Here is a 22,381-nt window from a genome sequence, read left to right on the forward strand (position 1 = left end):
GCAAATCGGGTTCAACTCCATCCAGACAATAATCGATCCCAGGGGTAGATGTCCAGTGGAATCGGGTTTTAAGCAAGAACAAAAAGCAAAAAAGAAACTGATAACTGATATATACCATGCACGTATAACACTGGGCAAGACCAATTCTACTTAACATTCTAGTCGTGAATATATTGAGCATGCGCGTCTACCGTGCGGTTTCGCATCACCCGGCAATAACACATACATATATATATAAGCATAGAAACATTTATTAGATTACTAATGGGCTTACCAGCCTAGCCGAGTTTTAGCTGCTGAGTACCAAGCTTCGAAGCCTGTCATATCGATTCCGTACAAGACTGAACCGTCTTGCATATAGGCCGTCTGTGCATATAGACCGGACAAGCGCGTGCAGTGCCTGTGAATGTCGCTCAGCATCCCAAAATATATTTCATCGTGCATGGTCGATGCAGTATAGGATATGCTGCACGTGTTTCACGACAGTAGACACATTATGATCAGAGGATTGCATCTTACCCAATTTGTGCCGAAGGCGTGCAATGCATGGGACGTCGGTGAAAAAGCGATTCGGCTGGTCATGGCAAAGAGAAAGTGGTTCCGAGCATCACGTACGCGCATCAATCTTAAACAAGAACGAGTTTTCGATATTTCGCAAGGACATGAAGTCCCGACAGGTCTGGTTTCTTAAGAGAACAAATCAGTCGCTTTGCATCACTCTTCGTGAAATTGATGGAACGATCCTGGATGCCAGTAGACAAGTGAGCATGGTGCATTACTGCGCCATTGCCAATATACACGGCGCACTGTCCGCCAGTTCATATATGTTTGTTTCGTTCGCCACCGCCTCGCCTCAAATGTGGTTCCACTGAACGAACGATAAGGTCGCGAAACACTTCTTGACCCAGTCGGTTCGCTTTTGTACAATGGTATATATGTAGAGAAAAAAAAGCACCTCTTAGCTTGTGATATTTTAGTCCTGCATGATGTACTTAGTTTAAGCAGTGGATCAAGCAGTAGGACTTCCTTTCCGGTTTGTGAGATAACATAGACATGTACGCATACGCAAAGTCGTAAAACTCCACAGCGGCCCCAAATTAGCTGCGTCGAGCATCTCGAACACCACCGCGAACAATCCTGGGTACCTCCCACCTCTTTTGCCACGGAGTGCTGGTGTGCCGAAGGGCCCCGGCTTGCTATTATAGCTGTTTCCTGTGTCGAGAAAGTGCTGTGCAAGTACAGACATTAGTAAGCGCTCTCGATTGCGGTTTTCTCTTAATGGGAACTCATTTCCAGCACGCATATTGACAGAACAGAATGGGACAGAGTATAACGGTGAGTAAGGAGAAAGGAAAATGGCATGGTCGTTCTTGACATCCGGCCTGGCTGCAGGGGAAAGAAGCAGGTGTCGAAACGTTACTTGGCGATGGTTGGCCAAGGCAGTTTGTGTCACGAACATTTTCGAAATGGCCCACCGTATTCCCTGTACCAGAATGACGACAATGCACGAAACATTGAGCAGTGTACGTTTAGTTTGCGCAGGAGGGATGAGGTGTGTAAGTAGGTAATAAAGCTTCCACGGTGTATTTAGACCGCCTGCAGGTTGAAATATTGACGTAGAACGGCACCCATATAAAAGTTTAGATACTTCAATCAATTCAATTCAGTTGTGTTTATTTCCCATTCAGCGCTGTGTGGGGCCGGGGGAAAAAGCCGCAAGGTGCAGCTTGACGAGGCCACAGGTCCCTACAACTGTAGGTGACAACAGCAGGGAAAGAAACTGATAACAAAGTTGAACACGACCGAGGAACTTGAATAATATTACGAGAAAATGGGACACCCTAGAACAAAACAGACTAAATAGACAAAATACCAGACTAAACACAAAAATAGACACTACTAAGCACTAAATAAAGTTCGCAAAACGTACACACGTAAAATCCATACTGGTAGAGAAAAAATAAATATACATAATAGTGAATAGCGAACTTGCGAGTAGAGCACCTGAGAAGTAGTTTTGGGGGGTGGGGTGGGGTGGGAATTTTTGTTAGGAGTAGCAGAACAAGTCGGGAGACGAGTTCAATTTCCCCTTGTTTTTTTTTCTTACAAACAAACACACAAACAAACAAATATACATAACTTTGGGTAATTATGGCTGGTAGCTGCTTCCGAGAGATACGTTTAAGGTCAATACCTCTTATATTCAAGTGATTTAAAGCACGCGGTAATGTATTTCCTAAACTTTGCATAGCATATGTTGCGCGAGACCTGGAAACATGCTGATGTTCAAAGAGAGAGAGAGAAATACATGATGACGATGATATGGGGATGACTTCCGCTCATTGAGCAGAGGGGGGGGGGGGAATATATATTTATTAAATGGAAAGGTCTGCCAGATCAAGGTCGGCATGCTATTCCATTAAAAAAAAATCTAAAGAAAACGAAGAATAAATAGAAAGGAAAGGACGAATAGGAAAAGGTGAGTCTCCGTAAAAAGGAGGAAAAACAAAAACGAAAAGAAAGAAGGGAAAAGGAAAGAAAAATAGCAACGAAGAAAGAGAAGAAAAAATAAGAAAGAAAACGAAGGTGAGGCTCCTGGAGCGCGCAGCTCAGAGCTTAGAGGCCAGGCCAGTGCATCATTGAGCAGAATGCCTAGAATAGGTACGCGAATTCAATCGCACTAAGGCATTGATGTTAGTGTCCGACTATTCTATTTCGCGCTATTCCCTGAGACCGAAGGGACGAAGAGAATAAACATTACGCGGAGCTTTTTCCTCCTGTATAATTGTTCGAACCGAACGAATAGTTTTATTGCTGTTGAGTTGCAAAGCACGATGAAGTTTTCCTGCTCATTTCTCATCGCGTAGACCACTGCAGTAGGGGAGACCAGGGAGAGTCGTCAGTTTTTACTTCTGACCTTGCTGTGACGAAAATAAATTTGTCAGGCTGATGAAACCAAGTTGGATTTTAGTGCGATCTTTTGGCTACATAACGCACATATTAAACTAAAGCTGGCTTTTAAAAGCAGTTTATAAAAGACATTTGCGCGGAGGTCGTCAAGTGTGAGAATACGCCCCAGTAGCCGGACAGGATGTCACACGGGCTGGGGCAGGTTGTCTCAGCTGCATTTGTTGTTGGAGGAAAATTTAATATAACGTGGTAATGCATACAAGTGTGAATAGGACAATTAGTACAGCAAACAAACAGCAATACATACAGAAACTCCACAACTACAAAGAACACAAGTCAGTAAAATCAGACTATATACAGTTCATTACACGCAACATCTCCGCAAGCGACATGCAACAACAAGACCAGCAGAATATTTACAACAAAACTTCTCACACAAAAGGAATAGAGAATGTACAGCAGCAAGGCATTGACCCAACAATGTGTAATAAAACCGCAACAGAACATGCAACAGCAAGCCTGAAAATATATACAGCGACACCAACAAAAGGTACATTATGTACAACACAACACATTTTCTCATAATCTTTACTGTGGAGGTGTACCGAATGGAATGCCATTGGAAGTGCATATGGAAAACACACTAAGCGCGCAGAGAAGAACCTATTATCTTAAGCCTTACATTTTATATTTCCACGTCTGTCCTAGCCGTACAGGATTCATGCAAGCTAGCCATTGCTGGCTGGTAAACCGGCATTGTAAATGTAAAAAGCGGCACTAAATTATTACACGATCTCTAAGATGTACTAAAAAAGCTATTGAAACACTTTCTCGCGGATATAGTATGCGCTGTCAGTTGCTCTACCAGTTGAAGCACGTGACAACTTGACCCACCTCATGTGGGACAACTGACCCCTACGACAACTGCAATCACTTTACCTCTGGACTTAAGTGTGGGACATATTCCGCTGAAAATCCGTGAAAAGATTTCCGAAAGTTGAATAAATATTGCGAACACGTGCATTCTTTAGAGCTCTAGTGTGTGTCGTGCAAAATTTGAAAATTGCAAGAACGAAAAATTTTACTTACTCGTAATTGAAACGTCTTGTGCTTTGTGTACCTTGCCATACTTTCAATGACAATGAAAGTTTCTTCAGTTAGTGGGGGGTGGGGGTGGGATATGTTTATTAAGAAAAAGAAAGGAAAGGTCAGCCAGACGGAAGTCGGCTTCAGTTAGTGGTTGCTCGTGCCGCTAACAAAGAGCAGGAAAACGGTTCAGCTGCTCTAATTTGTTTTCTTTAAGTAGCGAGTGTAACAACTGACCCGTGTGTCAGCTCTCCCCGGTCTCCCCTACTAGACATTGATGATTTCCGTGCAGATGAAAAAGTAACTAGAAACTACCTGGACTCAGTTTCACATCTAAACCACTCTTGGCGCACTGCACTCTGCTGTGCGACAATGAAATGCAATCAGTGGTTCATTACTTGGCAAGTGCATGAGCGCTCTATATTTCTCAAACAACGGCGAGCCCATCCTGCCCCCCCCCCCCCCCCCCCGCTTTTATTTATCTTGCATAAAAGTGTTCCATACATGCGTTCTGCTTTCTGCATTGCTTAAGAACTTTGTAACTGTCGTTCATTTAGTTTTTGCTTCAACGCGCACGTCAGGACGATCTTTATTTTCTGGGTGCAAACAGTACGAGGGCATTCCCTTTTTCACTTTTTTGTCAGAGTCCCTCTTCATTTTGAGAGCACATCTAGCACAGTTTTGTTGAGTCTACCCCTTATTATAGTCACCCTTGAGCAAGGGTGAAGGTATACGGGCTCAGAAAACCTCTCTATGTACTCTCATTGAACCGCAGCTTAGATATTTAAAAGATGCCGGAACAACCCCAATAACCTATACATCTTTTTGCGTTTGGTATGTATTGCATCTGTCATTCTGTTCATTGCATTTTTGATACGAATTCCTGGAAGCATCTTGAGAATGCGTGATACTGTACAAATAGATCCTCAAAAAATAATAGAAAAAAAAAACACTCGTAAAAGCAATATTTAAGAGTTAGATTGGTTGCAGAAGCTTCAGACCCATGTCTTCTCATAAGTCTGTATGTATTTTGGAGGCTGGTTAGATATCGGAACAGAGTGTGTATGCGCTTCTTTTTTGTTTGCAGAAATGCACCTTGCTCAAAACATATTTCAAACGAGCGCACAGAATGGAAAGAACCAGAAACTGTGTAAAAGACGCACTCAATTCACTTCCATTAGCAGGTCTACCTGATAGTGAATTTCACAATATACTCACACAGTGACAACGCATGATAAATGGTCGTTTCATTTTTCATTCGCTGGTGTCCGACATCACTATCCCTATCACAAACGGACCAGCGTAAACAACCATCTGTCTAGTATAATTTAATATCCGTCTTCTTTTCACTAAATGGCAAGTGCACATTCCCACTTGCTGAGCTTCGTACCTGTGGGTGATTAACATAATCCGGATTCGTGTAATTGCATCGGAACCTAGTTGTCTCGGACCACCTTTGTAGTTTCCGACGCAGAAATGATTGATGATGTTTCACCAAGAAAGCGAGTGCGTGACAGAAGTATTCGAACACAGTAATTGAGACACGTTTTGCGACGGGGCCAGCCTCATTGAAACCGTTCAGTTGGACTGCGGAGCCCTTTGGCGCGCACAGGATATGGGGGGCTTTCTACAGAAGTCAAGGCAAATTATTTATAAAATTTGGACGCATTAATTGCTTTGAGATATTGATTAGGTTCTTCGTGAAGGAATCTTTACCTTTGCATGCCCACGAGGAGTTCTAATCAGGTTATAGCCGCTGCTAAGAATAAGTGATAATTAATTAGAGTGATTTTTCATTTCGGACTCGGATCATACCCATTTAACGGCAATGTAATGCCCAGGATTGAAGCACGATTAGGACCAACATGTGTTCTGGTATTCCAGTGTGTTTCTACACGAACCGATGTCGTCCCACGAGGGGATATTTACCAGAACACAATTTTTATTCTATTAATTTTAATGTAATGTAATTTTAAAGTAATTTATGCGCTTCCAGCACATACACTTTTGCAACTGAAGTATGCGGTAAGTATGGACCTGCTATCAGCTACTGTGCCACGAACTTTTGCATGTTATTCATGTTATCCTTAGTCCCTGAATGTCAACCTTTGGTATGGAATTTGCACTCACTGTTGAACGACTGGAATTCACTTTTCGAATGTCTTTACTGAAAAACCGGTGAGGACGGAGATGCCAGTGTGACAGGGAGCGACTGACTTCTCTCAACACCTAAAACAACAACAACCACAGGGAGCGTTGTTGTAATGCACAGATCCCAAGAGTACACGCAGTCCACAGAGTGGGCCGGGTAGGATCAGAGTTGTACGTAACGCGTTACTAGTAATTGCATTATTAGTAATCAATTACTTTTTCAGTAATTTTTTAAGATAATCAATTAATTTTGTGAGAAAGTAATTTTCCAAGTAATGTGATTACAATTTTCGGTAATCAATTACCGAGTAATCGATTACTTTTTTAACCTTCTGTCAAAAATGGCAACCCTTTTCAGCAAGCCAATCTGTTCTGTTCCACCATGAGTTCGACTGAAGCAATGACGCAGAGGTCCATCCCTGTGACGGCCGTCTCTAGTCCACACGTGTACCATGCACACCACAGTAATGATAATCCCTTACAACCGCGACCTACTGGAGCAATAGTAAAATAGGCGTGACTGTATTGATAAATTGTACGGGTTGAACATAACAATAGTAACAAAACGAAGCGGATGTTTCGATGTTGTTTTAAATGTGTATATAAATCTGTAATAAACGCGTGTATGTGTTTTGTATGTTGCTTTCAAATGTATTCGTGAATTTCACTTATGATGTATGCTGGTGTCTCATATTAGAATTTGCAACAAGAGCTGCATGGTTGCATTCACTGCAGGCTTGTTGGCCCACAATTTAGAAATAACGGGGAAAATAACGCGTTACATTTTTAATCGGTAACGTATTACATTTTGAATGAAGTAATTTGTAACGGTAAAGAATTACTTTTCACGCAGTAGTAACAGTAATTGTAATCAATACTTTTCTTTTACTTTTACTTATCACTTTTTCGAGTAACGTGTACATCTCTGTGTAGGATTAACCGGTTTTGCTTAAAATCGATGAAAATCCCCAGTACTGGGATAAAAGAACAAACAACGGACGACACAACACACAACAGGAGCAACACAAAGGAGGACAAACGCTCTGTTTTTTGTCCTTTTTGCCCCACCACTGTTTTTTTTTTTTCTCTCTCTCTGTCTTGATTTTGACAAGAATGAACCAACTTGCCCACATTTTAACGTTGTTTCTAACCTTCGTTCTCAACCTTTCGAGGACATTACAATAGCACCCTTGATTAAGTGCTTGTCTTTGAGAAGCGAGTTTCTTATGAATAATACTTTGACTGCCAACAAAACGGCTCGGCATCGATTTCAGTTTCGATATTTTTATTCTTGCCGTCTTGGACGCAGTAAATTGCTCATGTGGTTTCATTGCTCTGTACGGTTTCGTGATCATGCTCTAAAATCCACTTCTGAAATTGCCTTCTATTACACGTTTGAAAAGGAAAATCACCAGCTTCCGTGCACTGAGAAGGGCACCCATTCACTTGTTTTTTTTTCTTTTGTTGCCTGGTGAAGTTTCTTCGAACCAGATTTGCAGAAATTTTCTACACGTCAAAATGTCGTGAACAGTTTGGCGATTCAAATTGAAAGCGGCAGTCATCATTCTAATTGTAAAACGTCAACCGAACGTCAACTTACAACATCCCTGACGTTCGTCCCCAATTTTCGGCCAGTTTTGACGTTTAAGGTCTTCCACAACACGATTCACCAACCAACAATGTCACCTAAAAAGCTGTGCCATGTTGTTTTCCGTAAACAAGTTTTCAATTGTCGAAATTTCTTGTCGCATTTCCGGGTAGTTTAACGAAAATCTTGATTGACGAATACACATACACTTACAGTCACAAAAAAGATCGCAACTGTGATTGCATAACAGTAATAGCACTACATCAATTCAATACTAGCCGACAGTTTGTCTTTCAGTTTCCGGGAATGGAGATAGAAGGTATGCATCTCAGTTTTCGTTACCAGTGCGGTAACGAAGGGTGTAGTATATATTCTGTAATATATATCGTGCGCGTTTACCATTACAGTTCCTTGAATTCGAAATTTGCGCCGAACATCAAACACGCCAAACATCAAATGTACACCACTATTGATATCTTATACACTTCACTTGACTAAAACTATACAAAAAAGGAAGAAAGAAAACACGCACACACAAAAGAAAAAGCTCCCATGTTTGTTAATCGTCGCTTTAGAGTGACAACTTGGATTTGATAGCAAAACATGACTACGTTTCTCTCAAGCTTCATACCACTCTGACAAACTGATATTAAATTATGTGCCGAATTTCGAGTCAGGAAGGTGACACATGCCAAACCTCGAGTCTCTTGCTTCTACACGCATTCTCCAAACGGGGAGGAAGCGCACTTCTAGAGCGACCCTCACCTGCAGATTATTACCGTTCGAACCACTACCACAACACGAGAACGCATCGTGCTACACACCCTTTGACACGTCGTATACGTAAACACAATGCACATTAGCCTGGAATCAGACCCTTCCAGACGGTAACGTACGGCGTCGTTACCCTAATCGCTTCGTTAGGCCAGGTACCGCTCATTCTGCTAAGTAGAGAGGAGCACAACTGGACAGGTGGGGTTCCCTCAGCGAGCGTTTGTTATCATTAGCAAAGGACAATCTAGGAGCTCCTCTTGGGAGCGCTCACCAAGGCCCGCTCACTTCGACAAAGGGCTCCGAAGAAAGCCCTCATATCACTTAATTAGATGTCTCGGGGGAATTCTTCCGCTCTGTGGATTCTATTTCCCATTTCAAATACTGTAGAGCAGAGGTCACTGAGTGAACGCTCCCATCGCACATTGTGATCGCAAAAATCAGACGAGTTTGAGGAAGAGAATTCTTCCTTCTTTCCCTCGAATAATACATAAGTGATAGGAACCTCTGTACAAGGAGGGCGACTTACTAATTTGAAGGGAAGATGTTTTTCGTGTTCTGATTTAGCGACCTTCGGGTACGATTAATCTGCTCTGAGGGGAGGTACCTTTCTAATTTTCCCGGCTGTGTCGCTCTTTTGCATCGGCTGATACATGCTATGCCTGAATTTTACACGAAGCTTAATACCCGTGTTTTAAGCCATTCGCTGGGGATAAAGTGAAGTATGGCGTCGGGCTCGAGTGCATCGCATGATTCGTTACGTAAGTGACATTGCTATTCGTCGCGATAGTGTGTCCTGCTCATGCCACAGACACAACGAAGGTTTTATGATGTAGGAAACAATCCACTCGAGCAGAAAAGACGCGCCAAACCGCGCTAATGCTATTTCGAGAGACGTAAATCTCGAGTCAGAATTGGTTTGTTCCTCGTTAACGAGACAACTATGTAAAAAGAATGTGTCGAAATGCCGAGTGAAATCACAGTGTTCAAACAAAGGAAGAGTAACACTGACATCCACTAATATGAGTTGATATCATTGTTGTGAACGAAAGCTGCTGAGAGGCGTTGTGTGAGTACTAACAATTGCTTCAGAAACGCTTTTCCTCACTGTCGTGACTTAATGACCACATTTTATGATTGCATTGTCGGTCAACATCCCGCTCTGTTTTCCCCTTCAGAACTCCAAGATCCAGAAATTGAACCTAGAAAAGCGCCTCTAGAACCTGAGTCCGGTTGTCTTGACGTGCACGATTTCCCACGGACAGCGCAACAGCAGCATTCCCTTCAAGCCTTCTCGGCGTTCCCAGGTGGGGGCAGTGCGTCTTCGATTGCGAACAACAATAGCAACAGCCATGACGCTTCATCAGACGATGGTAGCAACCCATTGCCCCCGCAGATGCGCCGTCACCACCACTCATCCCTCAGGCACTCCGGGGGCTATCATGGCGAAAGAACAGCAGGAAACACACTTGTCATTGTCGACGCTCTCGAAGGTTCACGACCGAAGATATGGTCCTTAGCCCAAACCGCGACATCGGACAGCCCGCCGGGACTAAGGAAATCGCCAGGCCCGAATCTTACTAATCGATACGGCTTTCAGCAAAGACTTCTGACTGACACCACCGCCGGCAACGCTAGTGTTGGTGGCTATTACAGGGACTTACATACCGATCCCAGTTTTATGTCAACCGCCCAATCGTTGCCTTCACACATGGGTGCAGGACATTCCAATGCAAAGGCTTCGTCGTGGCTGAACGGCCACGCTCCAACAGTGCAATCTTCGTCTCCTACGGGTCATCCCGATGTGCTCAATTTAACTCCGGACAGTTCCCCTACCTCATACGTTATCGGACGTTCAAACTTAGGGTCTATGTCATCACAAGCACAGCCGCCAGCTCTTACTACAGCCTCCGGAAGATTCACTATGGAAGACGACAAGGACCCATCCGTTATACAAAGTGAACAGTGCGTGGTGAAGCCGGAAGTGAACTCTGGAGTGTACGATTCAGGGGCGCTGGAAATGTCTCCAAGTGATGTCAGGAACTTTTGCAGGGGCCAGCACGCGTCATCACACATTGCACTCCAGGGTAGCTGCCTGACTGACACTGGAGTACCGGGGACTATCTCCACTTTACGGTTACCTTTGCATCCGCTATATACCTCGTCTGGGGACAAACACGATAAAGGTAAGAATTCCGAGTACATCCGTATAAAAACAGGTGCTTCTCTAGTTTCGCATAGAGATACACTTACGATATCCTTCGTTCAAGAATATCTCAACTTTTGAACGGGTTGACTAAATACCGTTATTAATAGATAAGAAATTAACAATCCGTTCCTTATAGACGGACACGGTTTATGCACGTCATCACTGCATATGTGAGCACTGTGTAACGGTGAGCCAAGGCTAGGAACAATGTTTATCCGGCTGGCTCTAATCGAAGACTGACTAATCGAGACCTTCCATCCATGTCAGTCCACTACACACTGTAACCGCGTTCACATGAACTTGATAGGAGCGGGTCGAGTTGAGTTGTGGAGTTCAATTCGCTCATGGAAACGCTGTTGGATCGAGTTGGCTCCGCGTCGAGTAGAGTCGAGTCAACCCGACAGCAAGGGGTGGGTTGATTCGCTTGACGCTGCACGGCTCGACTCACCAGCTCGCACGGCTCGACTCGCTGCCGTCGCCTCCCGTCGGAGAGAGTTCACGTAAACAGCGTCGGGTCGAGTTCACGTAAAACATGCATGCGCCAACGTCACAACAGAGCATTCCATTCCTGTAATCCCGCACATTGTGACATATAGCAAGAAGTGACAACGCCCTGAAGCCGCCAGTGAGCATTCTTTAACTGCCCAGTTGTTTCAAGCTCTGCCAACTATCTCTCGCGTGCTCTTCAAACTTTTAACATGGCTGCCAGAACCCTCGAAAAGCACTTCAATTCCTCTGGGAGCGACAGTGACGCGCAAACTTTGTCTCCCGGGTGCTTCGACATTCCCAACACTCAATTACGGCTTCGTCACAGGTCAAAGGGGCGAGGGAGGCTCAGATAGACTACTTTGGGGATACCAAACAAACAGAACGCTGCAGTTTCCTGAGAAGCAACGGGAGGTTCATTTAAATATTCAGGAAGCCTGATGGCCTTCCATTAAAGAGGGCGGAGCCAACAAATTAACGATCCCCCGTCCTGCTCTCCATTGCACCCGCGGTATATAACGCGTACGAACGCAGAACCCTGCAGTGCATAGAGTCTATTCAGCACTGGGAACCGTCTCTCATTTGCTTCAGCCTCGTTGTACGGGGCCTAACTAATTATGTGGGAAAAGAGATCCATTTTAAACAAGCAAATGTATCGCAGTCACTGATGGCTCAGCGACACGCGAAACTAAATGGCATCCGTTGAATATATGTGCTCGGTTTACTGGAGCGACAATCCTTCGTGCAAGCTTCATGCATGCGTGTTTTCATTTTGTAAGATAAGGTTCCTCGATCCATATCAAAGCATCACAGAGCAGTTCTGCCCAAGGCCATGTACTGCTCGCGACACGGTTGTCTGAAATTAGCGTCCTGCTGTTTATTCCATCCTAAATCTCCAGATGTTGCAAGACCATTTGTTTTGAGTAATAAACATGTGCAGCATATGGTCTACCCTTCAATGCAATACTGACACCACATTTCGGAGGGCAACGAAGGAAGCGCGGGCTTAGGATCCAGTGATCGGCGATTTCAGACAACCGTATCGCGAGCAGTACCTTGATAACGGCATACTGCTCTGTGGCACTAACCTGTCAGATACGTATACAGGGTGTCTTTTTTTTTCGATACAGACTTTTCATTAAAAACTAAGGGGTATAGGCATCCTGTTTTCACTTCTATCATCTTTGGGCCCGCGGACGTTCTTGGCCATCGGTTGCTCAACCGTCGAATGACTAATTAGCTAAAAATCGTTAATTAACTTTTTAATTATAGAAGCTACGAAGTTGTCCCAATGAGAACATCTGGTCCCTTCGGTCACCTGATACCGTAGCCGTTTTCAGAACAAAAATCCGTTGGATAGATCGTCCGCAAAAAAATCGACACAGTACACCATTTTTTTCTCTTTATTTTGTTCATTGCGTATCTTCGGAGACGCGTCTTTCCTTCACCCCCAATGCGAGAGAGTGAAAGAGCACACTATCGCCTCTTGCGTCCTGGAAAAAGATTAAAAGAAAACAGAAAATGCAACCCTAGAGTTGCAACCCTAGGCAGTTCCGATAGCGTCACCCGATACATTCGATTTTGTTTTGCTTCAGCAAGTTAAAGCTCATCTTCGACGCATGAGGCGACACTGTGCTCCTTCATCCTCTCACATTGGGAGTGATGTGAAGACGCGTTTCTGGAGATGCGCAATGAACAAAATAAAGAAGAAAATGGTGTTCCTTCACGAATTTTTTGCGGACGATCTATCGAACGGATTTTTGTTCTGAAAACGGATACGGTATCAGGTGACCGAAGGGACCAGATGTTCTCATTGGGACAACTTCGTAGCTTTTATAATTAAAAAGTTAATGAACGATTTTTAGGTAATTAGTCATTCGACGGTTGAGCAACAGATGACCAAGAACATCCGCCGGCCCAGAGATGATAGAAGTGAAAACAGGATGTCTATAGCACTTAGTTTTTTAATGAAAAATCTGTATCAAAAAAACAAAAAGACACCCTGTACAGAGGAAGGCGAACTGCACTGGATGTAATGGCTTGCGAACAAGAGGGAGTTTTAATAGAACGGAAGAGGTTCACGATGACTACACCGAAAACAAAGTGAATCACGGTATGAATTTAAAGTGACTGGCACCACATTGGTGAGCCTAGATTTGACAGTAGCGAGTTTTAGTACATCGGAAGGTGTTCACGATAACAGTTCCCAAAACATGATAAGCCAATCACGCTGTTTCTTTGAGACGGGTCACATCACATTGCCAAGCTGGGATAACTTCCTTTATCCCATCGTTTTGTTGGGTGCCCCCCTTCTACTAAAACTTCCTAACGTTAGGAACAGCCGTCGCCTTCTCTGATATACAATACTCGCGGAACAATTTCAATGAACTGACGGTGAAAATTACGTTTTAAGGTCGTTATATATGCAGTAAATTAAAATGCGGTTGTCAAAATAGTTGGCCGTTCTCCAGTGCTGCGAGACGCTGCTCCTGCAGGAACGGAGATTTCTACGGAAAATACACAAGCAACAATGTATATCGTAGTACATTAAAGCTTTCTCCTTTTTTATATATTTATTTCTACTAACTGCGGCTAAGTGGCCTGGGGTAGCCAGTCTGACTTTGTCGTGACTTAAACCTTTTTCTTTTTCTATCACATCACATCACATTAAAGCTTTCCACAATCGTTGCAATGGAATTCACACGCGCCGTTTTTGTTCCCAGCAGTTGTCATTTCACAAAATTCTGAGGGTTCTACCACTCTGATTGTACCGTATTGAGACTTCTTTTACATGGGTAGTGGAGTATCAGTGTATCTTCTGATGCAATGGTTAACTTGTCCCAGGAGACGTGACTATATAGTGGTCACGACGGATTCCAAGTGAAGAAACCGACGTCTTCCTGCTTCATTTCACCCGACAATTTGTCCCAAATTCTGCAAAACCGTTTTAGCAACTCACTTCATTTTCGCTAAGTTTTCTTCCCCACTTTTTCTATGTCTTTCTCCGTCTTCCCCTTTCTTCCTAGTCATAGCGTTGACTACTTAATTGAAGCTCGCTCAGACTTAAAAACGGCTTATTGAGGTAGAACTTCACCACATAACACCACCAGGAGACAACCATCGCTCAGAATGCGATCGTTCTGTCACCTGACTGGCTGTAAAAGGAAGGTGAACGTCTTTCTGGACCATTAGTGCAAAATGCAAAGTGTCAAACAATCAAGGCGGACGCCTTTGACCCAAGACGGTGCATTACAGCGATTCCATGTTACAAACATTGATATACTGTGCAGTATGGCACACAGCCACTATATACTTTTTGTACGAAAACGGCAAGGAAGGGGTAACGGTAAGAACAAATGTTCTATAGGAAAACTGAACATTAAATTGATGTTTTACACCGCGGGACAACATACAGAACAGTTTAGCGAAACAGCCTACGCGGGCGTAACCTGGCGTCGTGCTTGCTTTGACGGTCAGCATAAATTCTTGGCAACACCGTCCGGCGTACGAGTTACGCTCGCGTTCTACGATGCCGTAAAAAGAGCAGATTTTTTTACGAATAGATAAAATCAACGTGTTTGACGAATTGTTTTTAGTTTGCAGTTCATGAACTATCAGAAGGACTATAATGGACTACCATGTTACGAAAACGCGATGGTTAAATGATTGATCACTGAAAGACACGACCTGTAGAACATCTGGGACAACGCACCATGGTGCTATAGATATTTTTTGGTTACATGCAGGGACAAATAAGGATGGCCCTCAGCGTCTTCATCCTCCGCAGTCCCTGGTGAACAACAGTCCCCCTTCCTGTATGTCTAACAGCACTGCCTTCAAGCCGGTAGCGAAGAGGTAATTCCACAATATGTATGTAAACTAATTCACTGTAGTAGGAAGTGAGTTGCCTCAGGACAGAAGCCGCCGGACAGGGCGGCTTCTGTCCTGAGGCAACTCCCTTCCTACATCTCTACCGGTTCGCTGGATTTCTACCCATCTAAATTCACTGTAGTAGAATGCCAAGGCATGCGCCGCGAAAAGTACCCTAATCATATTAGATGCTTCCGTTTAGATTCTCTCGTTTGCTTTTCCATTTGTTAGTCATCAAGAATGCTGTTGGATCTCATACGAATATTTCCGTATCATGACCGTAATTTTCCGATGCTAATTTGATGCCGATGTGCGCATGCGTTTCATACGTACAATCTATGTGTTTCAGCGACGCGAAGTCCATCTGACAGGAAGATATCGGAGGAATCTCAACTTACTGGCTCCACGACAGCTACAAGACGAGTGTTGCCCAGGAAAGTTGCTGAAGAGGACATATCAAGATCATCGTCTGCTACGCTGCATCCGAAGCTTCGCGAACAGCATTGTACCAAAGACGCTGAACTGACCAAGACAGACCATGCGCTTCACAGTTTGAGCAATATGTGAAATGTTTTTCGCACGGATCCGTTTGTCTTGTTCCCGGCAGAAAGCACGAAACATTCTGACAGGAGAGTCAAGTTCGTCTGAGTCTCATCTCAGCACACGAGGAATAAGTGTCCACTGTATAAAATGTCGGTACAAAAGTAATATATATGTAACATATTCATCCCAACAAAGTTGTGTTACTGCACCGAAATGGTTGCTTTCGTGAGCTGCATAGCTACCGCTGGAAGCACGAAATCCTTATTCTCTTTTGACATGTCGTGCTTCATCGCCTCTCCACTGATGTTCTAGTGCTATATAGGAAAGACCTGTGTGCATGCTTGCTCTGCTATTGCACGAAACGCTGTGGCAGTTCGAGTGCTGCACTCCAACTTTTTAGACGTTGTTGCTATCCATTTTCCAAATGAGCACATTACTAGCCGCATTTGACTCGACGTGGCGTGCTACTTCTAGTCAGAAATGTTTACATTTTTTCTTCTTTTGTTGAACGTACGTCGCCACGCTAATGGTGCGGCTCTCCTATTGCGTGCATGGACAATAGTGGGTTCGGCACGTGACTGCATGAATACACGTTGTAACCTCTCTTCTGTTCGACTTCGTTGCCAATATTCGGTGCAAGCGAAACAGGCAGAGTTTAAAGTGTACTACAATACGTGAACGGCACATTTTCTAGGAAAACTTTAATATCGTTCACGATCCCATCATCCTCATATGTAACTAATTCGCTTCATGTTACACTTGCGCTTTGTTTGTCTTTCTTTTCCTATTTTTTTCTCCTTACGCACCGCCCGTGGCCGCCCACAGATATACACGCAGCAACGGACAAAAAAGGGGCGAATTTTTTGCAATATACGGTTACAAAAAAAAAAAAGTTTCGCATACATACATTATACTCGGTGCTTAAGTCTAATAGCGTCTGAACATCGTAAAAGCAGAGTCATTTTGATAAAATGTTTAATAACGCTCACCAAGAATATGTATATGTAAATAAATTTACTTAACATACCGCGTGACTGTTGAAAGAATAGTGCCGTTATTATTCAGTTCATTACTTCAGTCCCTCGACTTCACGTTTGTAGATTTTTCTACGTGTAAATACTTCTAGATACCTATAGGACGCCGCTTGGATCCCGGCTGTACATATTCCGACTACGATAGGATGTAATTACCGTGTCACGCATTACACTTTTCATGCTCGTTGTGACGCAGCAAGCATGAAAGGCAGTATGTAGCCCCGAAGGCGAGACATTCAGCTTTGTTCACCTCGATCACCATACGTTCACCGATCACCTCAAAAATATTTCCTATGGGGTTCAAACGATGTTTGCCTCTCAAGCGGCAGATTGTTACACGTACCAAAATGTGCGTCTGTACTCCTGTTCTGCTAGACAGTCGTAACATCGTGGACGTACAGAGATAGAATGCTGTTTGTATGCTACGTTGCGAGAAATTATTAGGCCGCCACTACAAGTATTTAGTCTTTGCCCGTTTTGGTTGGAGATAATCATGTTCGCACTGCTCTGTATTCTCTTGTGTTCCGATGTATTGTGATACGTTTTTTTTTTTTTTTTTTTTTTTTGGGGGGGGGGGTTAATAATTGTTGCAATGAAGCATTCCAAAGAAGTGACACCAAAGAGAGCCTTTGTCTCAGTGACTACTGTTGTGACCACTGCAACAAACATGTTTGCTCACTTTGAACAGTGTACTTAAGAATGTATGTCCTATGAAGACTTGTTTATGAATAGTGCTGAGCTTGCGAGCACATTTTGTGAAAGATTTCTGTTATAACCCTGCTACAGTTACCAAAGACATAGAAGAAACATACTTTTCCTGATCCACATATGATCGTTTCTAACCGGCTTCCGTGAGTTCAATTTATAATGATATAAACATTTCACTTGCTAGTCACAAGCGTCCAGCATCAACTGTCAGAAATGTTCTGCGATCGCACTAAGCATAACTCGATACATCTGCGTAGAGTGAAGCAAAGACGTGTGATCTTTTTAAACAATAAACGATGAATCTGAGGCACACGGTGTCACCTGTGTTATCTTACTTCGCTTAGGGCTCCACCCGTCGAACTCTGTCCAGCAGTAACGAAGTTCATGACTGCGCTACGTACATGCATGCACAAAAAGATATGGTATTGAGGTGTCTAAAATATTTATTTGCATGCTGCCCTGCAAGGCAGTGATGGCCAAAGTACCTCAAAACAGCCCTTAAAGTAACCAAGTGACCTGGCACATTTAGTAAGGGAGACTGGGGGAAAAACAACAACAACACATAAATCCTTGGGTGATTCACCACTGGGGAAAGTTGTCTTCTACTTCCGATTTTTCTGTGGCGAAAGTACGTATGTCAGGCTACTGCAGTGATGGGCAAAGTACCAGGAGAAATACTTCAAGTAAAGTATTAAGTACATGCAAAAATATGTACTTTACATACAGTAAAAAGTCCTGCACAGAAGTCATTTTTAACACCCAGTTTTCTTTGTATAAAACTGCTAAGCGGGCCAGTAAGACGCACCATAAGAATTAATTCACCCTACAGAGTCATAATTATCGCAGAAATTGAATTTAAAGTTCGCTGCAAAAAGCGACCGTGCGCAACGGCGGTGGAGAGCAGTACCAGCCTGTGATCTGCCTGGGACCTCGCGCTCACGCTACAGGGGCCACGCTCCCTGACTGGTCCAGAGAAATGTTGTCTGCTACTCCGCTGTCGTCTGCTACTCGGCTGTTCGGGGTTCTGAAAAAGCATTGCTCCTGGCTCGGTTATGATTCGGCCGCTCCTTCTATCCCCAATTCTTCGAGGGAACTGGCAAAACTGGTTTACGGCGTCAAAGGGACAGGGCGTTGAACCCCATTGACCAGCGAACCAGAACGAGTTGCCCCTGTAACGTCATCGGTGACGTGGCATCATACTTCTCCTCGTTGTACCCGGAGTGGCGAGTTAAGGGTGAACGCGCGGAGGCATGTTTATGTGAGTTTTTTTTTTTTTGGGGGGGGGGGGGAGGGGGGAAACAAATTGCACACATCAAAACCTTTCGCGCCATTAGGTAAATTGACACACACACTTTCATCAGACGTCTTAACCTGAAAACTTTTTTGGAATGCCCTCTGTACTCCTTTAAGTAAAGTAGCGAGAAATGTACTCCCGTGGCATAGTGGTCAGGATGACCGCCTTCCATGCTGAGACTGGGAGGTGACGTGGGTTCGAATCCCCGCACCGGCTGCGCAAATGGCGTTTCGCTATGGTTTTCCTGCAGACTTTCCAGACGAACGTCGGCACAGTTCCCCCATGAAGTCGGCCCAGGACGCATACTATCCCCCTGTCCCCCACTCTTTCCTGCTGTCCTCACTCCATCTGTCCACGTCTGTACGCCGCTCATAGCTACATTTGCTTAGCGGCACTAACGTGGAATTAAAAACAAAAGTACTTATGAAGTGCCCTCAAATACAACATGCTGTTTTTTAATGCCACGCCTTTTAGCTCTTTACTGAGACTAATATGCACATACATACGTTCAAATGCAACCTCTCAGACAAACCATACACGGACGCTATACACATGAGCAAACAACGCGGAAGAGCATATTGAGTCGTGCCAATTTATCGTCTCCGATAGGATTGCGAACTGGCTAAAATAGGCCGAGGCGCAGTGCTGTGAACACCACAATGCACACCACGGTGGCAGGCCGGATACGTTACCGGCTGTATGTGCAGCGTGCTAGCAAGGCTCACAGAAGGATACTTGAGGTACTTCAACGGAAAGTACAGCAAAATGTACTTGAAGTAAAGTAAAAGTGCCCAAAAAAGTACTTTAGGTACTACTCAAGTACAGAGTATTACAAGTACTGCCCATCACTGAGCTTGAGCTGCTGGAGCCACAGCTGAAGTTGGGTGGGGTCCCTTGGCTACACATATTAAATAATGGTTAGACAAAAAATAGTATGTAAAAACCACGCCGTGCGGAGGTTGTCAAATGTGACAACATGCCCCGATGGCAGGGAAGGCTTCATACAGGCTGGGGCAAGTCGTCTCTTGTGTGTTCTCTTGTCAGTTTTTATTGTGGATATGTACCAAATAAAACACCTATTATCTTGAGGCTTAGTTAGTTAGAGTTAGAAAAGAAAAATATGGAGATGGTGGCTCCTACAAAACGCAGGAGCCGGCTACTCCAAAACACTTGACAATAAAAATTAGGACGTCTAATAAGTTAGAGGCGCTGCAATGTCCACAAGGAATGCCATTACAGCAGCTGTCGCACGATGTCTAAGATCCCTCGGCCATTCTCCGAGGAGCTTCACTAAGTCTAGAGGACGGTGGTCCAGTCTTTCCATGGCGGCTCTACGGACATTAAGTTGGACACTGTACCTGGAGTAGTTAATTAATATGTGTTCAGTGTTCTCCACACCAGCACATGTGAGGCAGTTCAGCGAGTTTACCTTTCCCATCTTGAAGAATAGGGCACGGCTGAAAGGAACGTCTAGTCGAAGGCGGTGCACCAATGATTCAATGGCAGGCGGCGTGCAACTAGGAAGACAGAAGCGTAAATTCGGGTCGACTCTGGCTAGGAGGCTGGACTCCGCGTCAACCAACCATGCACGTCTGCAGGCGTTGTGACGTATGCTACGAAGCATTCTCTTGGCGTCCGAACCCGTGAAGCACATAGCGACGTCGCGAGTGCTAGCCGGAACGCAAAGGAACGGATCATATGGACTTGTTTCCCAACGAGTGATGTGCGCAAAACGAAAAAAAAAGAAGAAGAAGAAGAAGAAAACAGAAGGCGACAGGTATAATAAAGTAGGAGGGTGATCATACAGAATAATTACGATGTGCATGATATTGGAATGAAATGAAACAGACTTTACTCGTCATAGCGGTCGTAGTTCCATCTCATCATCACCCCGTGTATGTGTGTGCGCTTTTACTCGATGAACATAACATGACGGTCTGTCGTGTCCTCTACTGGTCCTGTATCTTCCCTCAAACTCAAGGAAATTTTAATGTCGTCACGCATTTGATCGCCATCTTAACAACGAGATGCGGACAGGAAATGACACTTCGGGATGGCCACCGATCCATTGCCGGCTTAGGCATTATTTTGGTAGGCGTCACCATTCCGCAACTCGGCTTCATTATAGAAACGGATTTGGGGAGGCGAGGCAAGCTGCTATACAGCCGCACTAAACTAACCAAGTTTATGATGTCTGTTAGTTTAGTGATATGTTAGGTTAGGTTAGTGCGGCTGTGGCAGCCTGCCTCGCCTCCCCAAAGTCAGTTTCAAAAGGAAGTTTGGGCACGATGCAGGCTGTCACAGTCGCATCAACCTAACTTAACCTAATACTAAACTAACCTAGTTTATGATGTCATACGTTAGGTTACTGCGGCTGTCGGGCTTTTTTGGGCATTTTGCATGTAACATGTACACTTAAGACACCGGCGATGGTGCAGTTTCCTCACAGAGGCCCACGACCGACAAAAGACTAAGTGCTGTTCTAGATATAAAGACCACCCATACTGCACGCACAGCGTCCACCTTTCCGTTTCGTACAAGGAAAGGGGGGAAAAGTCTACTTGGTTCGGCATGACGACAGCTGGCATATTCCGGCATTTTCCTAAATGCCCGACGCGAACAGGCATTTGACGAAATGCCTGGACCGCTGTTCTAGGCATTTAACGAAATGCCTAGCTTTTTTTTAAGGGATTAGATTAAATGTCTGCCCGAACCCGGCATTTCATAAAATGCCTGCAATCGTTCAGTCATTTAACGAAATGTGTGATTTTGCCTGTTGCCTGTAACATATTCATCCTTGGGAGACTTTTCACGGATTTTCAATAGAATACGTTGGGCAGTCAAGGCCGCTGGTGAGGTAAAGACACTGTGGGGTAAGTTGTCACGTGTTTGAACTGGCAGAGCGATTGACACCGCAAACTACGTCTGCCAGAAACAGCTTCTGTGGCCTTTTTACATGTACAATGCCGGCCTATACAACCAATAACGGCTAGCTTGCAGTGCACCCATGAAACCTGTATATTGTGCAACATTAAAGCCTCAACCATGCATCCCGGCTGGACGCTGCATGAGCCTGTTGCCTACCTCGAGGTCCCAGGCATTCCGAGATCGACACCTCCTTGCGGTTTGCGTCAACACAGCCTTGTTCTTATTGACAGCTTCAGCTACAGAAAGCAGTTTTACACGGATGGATCCTCTCAGAACGCGGGATCTACGTGTGCTGCCGTCATGCCACAAGAACATGTTCAACTGAGTGCTGGCCTGTCCCATCAAATGCCATCAACTGTTGCGGAGCTTCTCGGGATTCTGCTGGCGCTTCGTCACGCTGCTTCTTCTCCAACTGGCCTCTCATGGGTGATATTCACTGACTCGCGAGCAAGCTTGCTAGGAATTCGCACTGCCTTCCTCCCTCTTTCGGGAGGCATAATTTTTGTCTCTTTTAGCTGCCTCCTCTGCGATATACCTTGTGTGGTGCGGAGGGGTAGTTCTCTCTCTCTCTTTTTTTTTTTTTTTTTGTTATCTCTCTTTTCTGATCTTAATGCCTTCCTTCCTAGTCCATGTTGGTGGTGCCAATTTCTCCATGTTTCCTTCTTTTTACTCACTCACTGTTTTCATTCCCTTCCTTGTAGATAGCACTCCCGAAGCATTTTGCAAGATGCCCGACGCGAACGGGCATTTAACGAAATACCTGGGCCGCCTCTCTAGGCATTTAACGAAATGCCTGAGCGAAC

The 22,381-nt window shown here is 44.4% G+C and overlaps 1 protein-coding gene and 1 long non-coding RNA gene across 4 annotated transcripts in view; one reads left to right on the forward strand and one right to left on the reverse strand.

Annotated features, from left to right (window-relative positions):
- Nucleotides 1–17,199, forward strand: part of LOC135378019 (iroquois-class homeodomain protein IRX-4-like) — a 69,382-nt gene extending 52,183 nt beyond the window's left edge. For 2 of the 3 annotated variants that reach the window (XM_064610837.1, XM_064610839.1), the window contains exons 6-8: nucleotides 9,685–10,692; nucleotides 14,948–15,056; nucleotides 15,421–17,199. In XM_064610837.1, coding sequence (XP_064466907.1) covers nucleotides 9,685–10,692; nucleotides 14,948–15,056; nucleotides 15,421–15,439 — 1,136 coding nt within the window. In that variant the 3' untranslated portion in view covers nucleotides 15,440–17,199. Of the gene's footprint in view, nucleotides 1–9,684; nucleotides 10,693–14,947; nucleotides 15,072–15,420 lie in introns of all 3 variants that reach the window. The other variant, XM_064610838.1, reaches the window with a different exon arrangement.
- LOC135378026 (uncharacterized) overlaps nucleotides 1–22,381 on the reverse strand; it is a 96,209-nt gene that overhangs the window by 43,698 nt on the left and 30,130 nt on the right. The window lies entirely within an intron of this gene.

The sequence above is a fragment of the Ornithodoros turicata genome, chromosome 1 (assembly GCF_037126465.1).
Source record: "Ornithodoros turicata isolate Travis chromosome 1, ASM3712646v1, whole genome shotgun sequence".
Classification (NCBI taxonomy): domain Eukaryota; kingdom Metazoa; phylum Arthropoda; class Arachnida; order Ixodida; family Argasidae; genus Ornithodoros; species Ornithodoros turicata.